Source organism: Strongylocentrotus purpuratus, unplaced genomic scaffold (assembly GCF_000002235.5).
Source record: "Strongylocentrotus purpuratus isolate Spur 01 unplaced genomic scaffold, Spur_5.0 spur5_contig_815, whole genome shotgun sequence".
Taxonomy (NCBI): domain Eukaryota; kingdom Metazoa; phylum Echinodermata; class Echinoidea; order Camarodonta; family Strongylocentrotidae; genus Strongylocentrotus; species Strongylocentrotus purpuratus.
Window position 1 is genome coordinate 349,180 of NW_022145519.1, and position 8,516 is coordinate 357,695.

The 8,516-nt window shown below is 39.2% G+C and overlaps 1 protein-coding gene across 3 annotated transcripts in view; it reads left to right on the forward strand.

The window, feature by feature from the left end:
* LOC594611 (leucine-rich repeat-containing protein 45) overlaps positions 1-8,231 on the forward strand; it is a 28,049-nt gene extending 19,818 nt beyond the window's left edge. For 2 of the 3 annotated variants that reach the window (XM_011672316.2, XM_794046.5), the window contains exon 13: positions 319-1,320. In XM_011672316.2, coding sequence (XP_011670618.2) covers positions 319-515 — 197 coding nt within the window. In that variant the 3' untranslated portion in view covers positions 516-1,320. Of the gene's footprint in view, positions 1-318; positions 1,321-7,869 lie in introns of those variants that run through there. The other variant, XM_030978815.1, reaches the window with a different exon arrangement.
* The last annotated feature ends 285 nt before the right edge of the window (positions 8,232-8,516 follow it).

Sequence of the window (8,516 nt, forward strand, 5' to 3'; positions counted from 1 at the left end):
AGGGAGTGTTTTACAAAGACTAAGATTGACTTTAAATTGGACTTATTCATGGCAGGCCTTTCATGCCACTGTTTGCTCTCACCATTTAGATTTTAGAAACTCTGTCGATATGTGACCTGCATTTATACGTCCCTTGAGAAACCAATGCCAGTAAAGGTTGAGAGCAAACAGTGGCATAAACGTGTTTTTTTTTTTTAGATAGCCGTAATGGTAACAAAAAGGGAATTGGGATGGAAACAGGTTGGCTATGGTCCAATACTGTTCTACTTGTATCAAATTAAACTTACATGCGAGGTATTGGATTTCCTTTTCTTTCAGATCAAACCAGGAAACACAGGTGCGAGTTGGCCAGCAAGCAGGAGGAGGTCGACTCCTTGCAAGAGCACCTGAGAGTCAGAGACATGGACATAGCACGCTACCAGGAGGAGGAGAACCATAGAGCCAGCGCACTCCAGTCTGCCCTCTCAAGCTATCTCAATGCACCCCGCTCTCCAGCGGTGACACCCAGGAGATAGCACAGATGGGACTACAGTGGATTATGTCAGTAAGATCCTTTAATCATGAAGTTTGAAATGTTCTTACAGCTAGGAAACTTCATGTAAACATAATATTGTAAGAGTCACATACACGAGCAGTACGTAGAGTTTCCCGCTGTGACTGCTAATTTCCAGAAATACTACCTGGAGATAGCATAGTTGGGACTTCAGGGAGGTAAAGTATTTCTGTAAGATCATGTATTTATAAAGCAGCTTATTTCTTTCTATTGGGAAAAGTTAGATTTAATTTTAATTTTAGAGTTAGAAATTTCTAGGTGTTATGAGATAGATATGAAGAGTTTGCTGTCGGGCTACACCCCCCCCCCCAACCCCTTTTCATGAATATTCACGTTTATAGAATTTATCCTGGAAGTTCTGATGTCATGCTCATTCCATGAACTGTTTCTCCTTCACTGTTTCGTGGATAAACTCCATGAACAAACAGAGACATGAATTTTCACGTTTAATAGAATTTATCCTGGAATTTTTGGTGTCTTGCTCTATCCATGAACTGTTTCTCCTTCACTGTTTCGTGGATAAACTCCATGAACAAACATAGACATGAATATTCACGTTTAATAGAATTTATCCTGGAATTTCTGATGTCTTGCTCTATCCATGAACTGTTTTTTCTTCACTGTCTCGTTGATAAACTCCATGGACCGGAACACTGCATTCTTCTATTAAGAAATATGCAAGATATTTTCTACATTAAAGATGCATGTTTGTTTTTTTGTTGATAGATCCTATTTTATTAAAGTCCTATCAATAAATCAATTTATAATTATTCTTGTTCAAAGAAGATATTCATTGATTTTAGATACTGATTTTATTATTTTTATTTTTAAAGTTGCCCGCATGCTTAGACCATGTTTTGCAAGGTGCTCAATTTTGCCTTTTGGTGTATTGTCATGAAGAAACGTCAGCTTAGCAAAGTTTCTTTGGGTTTCAACAAAGAACGTTTTGCGGTCACAATGTTTCCTGCAACACTAAACAATCGTTCCTCAATGGGTCTAGACCCTCCTTCCCCATTCCCCCCATAACGTTTTTTGTTCATAAGTGAGTTGCCAATTTTGTTTGGTCCAGAGTCTTGAATACGATGATACTTGAGGGGATTTCTTAGTGAAAATACATGTTTCATCCCCTCCTCATACCCGGTGCATCTCTTCCTGACATGCTTTATGAACACACAAAACCTCCCGTAGAAGGACAAGTGAGATACCTACCGGGGACAAAACCCTCAATATCTTGGGGGAAGCACCAGCAAAAAGTATTGCCGCTGACAACATGAGGTTACCAGCAGGAAGGTCAGCTGTGAAAGGCTGGCTATACCACTGATGGGATGGGTATAACAGGCTGGCTTGTGCAAACATCGTTGCTTGTTAGCAACCAAACTCCCTTTCCTATGGCTGACCTCACCTGCTGCCTCACCATTACACAGTGGGCAAACTTCAAACAGCTGCAACAAGCAGCTTTCCAATCCTATGTATTTTGTATTCCATACCACAGGTTTTCGTAATGCTTCTGATATATAGTATTCTTTTTGCCTGCGTCAATGTTGTACTGTCATCAAAATCCAGAAAAACATTGTTCTTTTATACAAAATTTTGTAGTTGAGGTTGTTGAGGAACTTCTTATCCAATACTACTTCAACCATTCTTCTGTGAGGACTGCTTCCTGGAGTCGGCCACGCCTCTCTGTCCTCGAGAGGCCCGTGCTCACACTTGGCGTCTCGTCCCATACCTGACGCCCAGGAGTGTTTGTTTGTGACATGATGTGTCACACCACGGTCGCTTGCCCATCCACGTCGAATCCTCCCAGCTGACGGATATTAGCTACAAGGTCCTTCCTACAGACTTTTCCGCAACATGTTTGCCCAGTTCACTGACGTTACATCGGTTCTCAGGCTTATTCTATATGAAAATTCCTATGATACAGCAAAGTCTGTCAAACTGTTGCTTTATTTGATTTATTGCCGAACAATACACTACAAAAGAAATCTCACTCGATACTGGATCATGGATGGAGCCAGGAGTGTTTGTTGGTGACATGATGGGTCAGACCATGCCACTTGGCCTGTGTGAAGAAAGGTTGATGTTAAAACACATCGTCAATCTCGACCACGGTCGCTTGCCCATCCATGTCGAATCCTCCCAGCTGATAGAAATTAGCTATAAGGTCCTGCCCACAGACTTCACGCAACATGTTTGCCCAGTTCACTGACGTTAATCGGTCCTCGAGCTCCTTTTTGTTTTGATTAAAAGATTTGAGATTGGCTGCTGTTGCTCCAGAATCCTTTTCAGCATGTTATGGGTGGAGCCCCATCTCGTTTCAACGTCTTGAATTAGTTTATGTTCTGGAAACTTGAGGATTCTTTGATGGTTAGCTAACCTGTACTCTGCTTTTGCTGATTGATGAACAAACTCAACTAGTTTTGAACACCTAGCAAGCATCGAATGGATGCCCAGACATTTCAATCTGGCTTTAACGACAAGGGATATTTGCTGCAGTTTCCTGGATGATACTTGGGTCAGCTCCCCGTAGAGCTCTAAAGGGATATTTGGTAGGTCCAATCCTTAGTGCACTTTCTTTGATGGGTTAAAATTACACTTGAAAGTGAATCTCTTTGATGCATACATCAGGATATGATTATTAATCGACTCTAGCATGCTGGTATGCCTGTAAAAATAAACAATTGTATGAAAAGAGGAATTGTCATAAAATCAACATCTGGCTTACAAGTAAACAACAATATCAACTACATTCAAACATACCTACAAACTGTGTTTTATTTATCAGTGTGTTGATCAAGATTCTTATTATCATATGTACTGATATCAGATTGGATCAAAATATGATTGATGTCTGCACTTTAGATGCAGCAATGTCTGTCAAACTGTTGCTTTATTTGATTTATTGCCAAAACAAGACAATACAAAAGAAATCTCACTCGATACTGGATCATGGCTGAAGCCAAATCTACAAAATCACTGCAGTGCACTTAATCCATTCACAGCAAAAGAACACAGAATATAAGAGAAAATTTGGACGAATTGGTTAGCTATACAACCAATACAAGCGATCTATCATGACCCTGCTGAAAACACAAATTTCATTACTTTTCAACACTTTTCATTACCTCTCAACAGCAAGAGTTATCACTTTTCCTTTTATAAATTGTCCTTTTGATGTACGTTGGCACTCTGGTTAGTCCACCTGTATCCACCCCAGGCTCCCCGATGAAGTACGCCATGAGGGGAGCTTTGGGGTCCACTTCCTTCTTCTTAAAGGAATTTAAGATGTTACGGAGGAGGGTGTGCCTGCGTACATTTAACCGAAACTGAGGTACATCGTCGTCTACTTGAGCAGTCCTCCAGCTGTCCAGGCACTCTATCACTCTTACATGATGAAGATGGTGAAGATGTTGGTGATGTCGTGACCAAGAACAAAGTAGTTTTATGCACCTGGAGGGTCCAGAACAGGTGAAACCCTGCACTGGAGTTTCGAGAATATATTTAATTACACCTTGAGGTAATTAAATTTTTGTTCCTTGAGATTGCCTTGGTAAAAAAGCTGTGTATTGAAGATTTATTTCTCAGATTCATTCTGACCGAACACAGGGTTAATTGTGGCAGGGCGAGGCCACGTGCAAGTACTTGCTGAATGTTTGTCGGTCAGCATCATTTCGATATGTCGCAGTTGCAACAGTCTTTCTGATGACTCGTGTGCTTATTTTCCCTTTCAAGCCCAGCTTGGTCCAGGTCTTCTGGAGCACAACGCTGGGCTTGTCGGTCCTCTTTCCAGCTTGGAGGAAGTATGGCGCTGTGTCACCTTCTCCATCTTCTCGGATCTGTTCTAGGTACGTCCTGAAGTATGCACACTCCTCTGCGTTAACTATCAAGTTCTGACAGCCACATCAAGAACATGAAATCTCCCATGATAATAGAAAATACGAATGATTTGAATCACCATTTTATGCCTTTTAAAATGACTTTTACAAAATATTTTCAAGGATGCTAATGGCTTTCCATAACTTTTAAGTCCAACTAAGAGATAAGGATCTTTGTGAAACACCTCCCAGAGTGTGCTTTACGGTACACGTATTTTTTCCAATGAGCAAATTTCAGAGTACGCATTGGAATGTAAACATTGAAAGAGAAGACGAGACCCATTTTATTGCCATTGCTTTTGAATCAGACTTTATAGTTTCGCATTTGATAAAAATACTCCTTGGTATATAGCAACTCTATGTTGAACGTAATTATACAGTGCGTCCCAGAAAAAAATGAAACTGAGAATTATCGATGTTTTATCATAACTTAATCACAATTATAATTGATAAATGACACGTATTTGTAAAGCTTAGATCCTCCTCTTTCATTTGATGCAACTCATATAATGCATATTGCATAATGCATATCACGCATGAGTGATTAAAATCAATTTGAAGAGAGGAAAACAAAAAGCCATTTGGTGGATATCTGAATTTCATTGAGTAAATCATATTTCTAGAAAGTTGAGTTTCTGCCCTTTCATATGACACCTCAATCAGGAAAAATGAGCTAGGAATACCAAAGTTCTGTTTGTTTAAAGTAGTGCTTGCATTTCCATTATTTGATTAAATTTATATAATTTGAATTCGTTTTCACTGGCTGCCTGCCGTATCAACAAACGAAATTAACAAAAGACTTAACTCCGTTTCGTTGACAATCAGCCGTAGACGAAAGACTTCATGCATGGCTGATTGTCAACGAAACAGAGTTAAGTCTTTTGTCAATTCTGCTTTTTGCTACGGCAGGCAGGCAGTGAAAACGAATTTGTTTGCTAAAATTATGAAAATGTAAGGGCTACTTTAAAAAAACAGAACTTTGTCATTCCTTGCTCATTTTTCCTGATTGAGGTGTCATATGAAAGGGCAGAAACACAACTTTCTAGAAATATGATTTTCTTTTTGAAATTCAGATATGCGTGTAATATGCATCATATGAGTTGCATCAAAAGAAAGAAGAGGATCTAAGCTTTCTAAATATGCGTCATTTATTAATTATAAATGTGATTAAGTTATGATAAAACATCGATAATTCTCGGTTTCGTTTTTTCTGGCACGCACTGTACACTGTAATATTCAGAATGAGTACACTTGACGTGAATTGTCCCTATATTACTAGAAATGGGTTAGCACGTATTTCAGGCATTGCGCGTGATGATGACGTCAAGAATTTTCAGCCAAACAGAATGACGCGAGGCTGCAGATATTCTCAGACGATTTTGGTTGATGTTGCTGTTGTTGAGTTCAGCACAGGCGCGTAAGCCCCCCCCCCCTTGGTATTTTTATGTGTATAAACCCCCCCTCCCCCCCCCCCCCCCCAAAAAAAAAAAAAAAAAAAAAAAAAAAAAAAAAAAACCCTCCCCCTTTGGGTTTTTTATTTTTTATTTTTTTAATTTTTTTTAATAATAATAATAATAAAAAAATAAAAAATATTCCCATGGCTGACCTAAAGAAGGTGACCTTACCCCCCCCCCAACGGAGCAAAATGTCAAATTTTCAAATTCCGAGACCAAAAAAAAAAAAAAAGTGTCTTCTAACCCCCCCCCCCCCCCCCCCCCGCTTATTCAGCGGCTGGCTGAGTCGATGCGAAATTTTCGGCCCGATTTTAAAATGTTAAAACACCCCCCTTGAAAAAATCCTGCGTACGCGCCTGGTTCAGCATTATATGAAAATCAATCAAATTTGGATGATTTGGGAAGGGGCGACTGATGTATCAAAGGGACAGGAAATCGAATAAATTTTTATTCTGCATTTCAAATCTAGGGCAAGTCCAAGCTGTTTTATCCCCGATGTTCGTTACCGACGACACCTAAGATTTCAGTGAGCCAATACCTGAGAAAAGGTATCAAGCTGATGGCCCTAAACTTGAGCTTGAATCAGACTCCACATCCAATGAAATTATATATTTTTAATCCTAATTTATTTCTACAATAACATTTATTGGTAGCGTGTGGGACGTACATGGGACATGCCCGTACATGGCCGTATATTATGTGATCTTTATGATATGTGCTGATTTTTTTTCTCAGTTTGACAGAGCCTCTATAGTCTATAGTCTCTCTGCTTTTTCTTCCAAGCCCAGGGGAGTGTTTCATAAAGAGTCTCTCTGTCAATGTATAGACCGATCTCCTCCCCCATTCATGTCTCTCACTTTTTCTCTCTGCCCCTTCTCTCTCTCTCTCCTTTTCTCTCTCTTTCCCCTCTCTCTGTAACACTCTTTCTATCCCTATCTCTCACTAGGGTCGCTCCTAATTATTTGCGCTCGATTACCTCCATTCTTGTCCTTTCAATTGAAGAAATCGAAGAAAGAAAAAAAAATTCTATAAAAACTGCTCATAAGTGCGTGGCGCCCTAACAAAAAAAAAGCCACGTTTTATGTATATTAAATAACCCTCTCTTTCTCTCTCCCCCTCTCTCTCTCTCTCTTTCTATCTCTCTCTCTCTCTCTCTCTCTCTCTCTCTTTCTATCTCTCTCTCTCTCTCTCTCTTTCCCTCTCTCTCCCTCTCTCTCTCTCCCTCTCTCTCTCTCCCTCTCTCTCTCTGTTCTTAATTTTGCAATTTTTTTTTACTTCTCCATATCTCTTTGTCCTGGTTTATCTGCTCTACTTCGTCTATCTCATCAATCACCATATCACCAAAGGCACGATTACAAGATGATCAAGATTTGACTAATTTTTATTTGAGATTTACGTTTACATTCCAATACAAATATTTTATCCAAACAAATATTTATTTGTGGTAAAATTGTGAGCCACCCCCCCCCCCCTCCTTATCTGCAACGAAGCACATTACAGACAATAACATTTCAGCCGAAAGACATACATGCGGTAACTAATTACTCAAACTAAATGAATGTTCCCCCTTGCGCCTTCCATCCACATCCACTGAAAAATGATAATTCGTGATACAATAAAAAAAAATTTAAAAAAAAAGGGGGGGGGGAAGACGGCGCTCAGATCTTCAGATCGGGTTCAAAATGAGAACATTTATTGAAGTATCATCGAAAATGTATTATTACGAAGAACTATTTAGTACTGCTCTTAATACCATCGAGTTTCGAGTTTCCCAGGTTGATTCCCAGTTCTGCACTGTACATAATAATATCATTGCCTACATTCACATTTAAACTTGAACTTTAAATCGAAACAAAATATATGATGATATCCAGAAATTCAATTTTTACTCAGTCTTCCCTAATACGAATGTTTGTTTGTTATTTTTTTAACGTACCTTCTCAATGCCATAAATTGATATTTTTTTTTTTTTTTTTTTTTTTTTTTACAGAGCCGCGGAACAAATGTAACTCCTAGACAGGTTTATGATAGCTTCTTAAACGCCCTCTTTATGTTGAACTTCATCTCTCAGTCATTATGGGAATTAATTTGGGAGCCCAAGTTGGCTTGGTCAGCGGCCATCTTGGTCCGAAGCTTGACCATCTGATCAACGCTAGGCCTCTGGAGTCTGTCGACTTTCTTTCACTCTCAAAGCTTCTCCTTTCCAGCTTGTCGCGTTCTTTGTGTTTTTTCCTGGACCCTCTAGATATCCATTCGGCTTCTGTTGTTGAGAGATTTCATTCTCTGTGGGGTTTTAAAAAAGATTAAGAAAGGAAAGCAGAAGGAAAAGAAAAGAATGTAAATGAAATAAATGAAAAAGAATAGAAAGAAAAGAAATGAAACAAAAAGAAACGAGAAGGAAAAAAGTGAAAAGAAAGGAAAAGAAATGTAAAGAAAATGTCTCTCTCTCTCTTTCTATCTCTCTCTCTCTCTCTCTCTTTCTATCTCTCTCTCTCTCTCTTTCCCTCTCTCTCCCTCTCTCTCTCTCCCTCTCTCTCCCTCTCTCTCTCTGTTCTTAATTTTGCAATTTTTTTTTACTTCTCCATATCTCTTTGTCCTGGTTTATCTGCTCTACTTCGTCTATCTCATCAATCACCA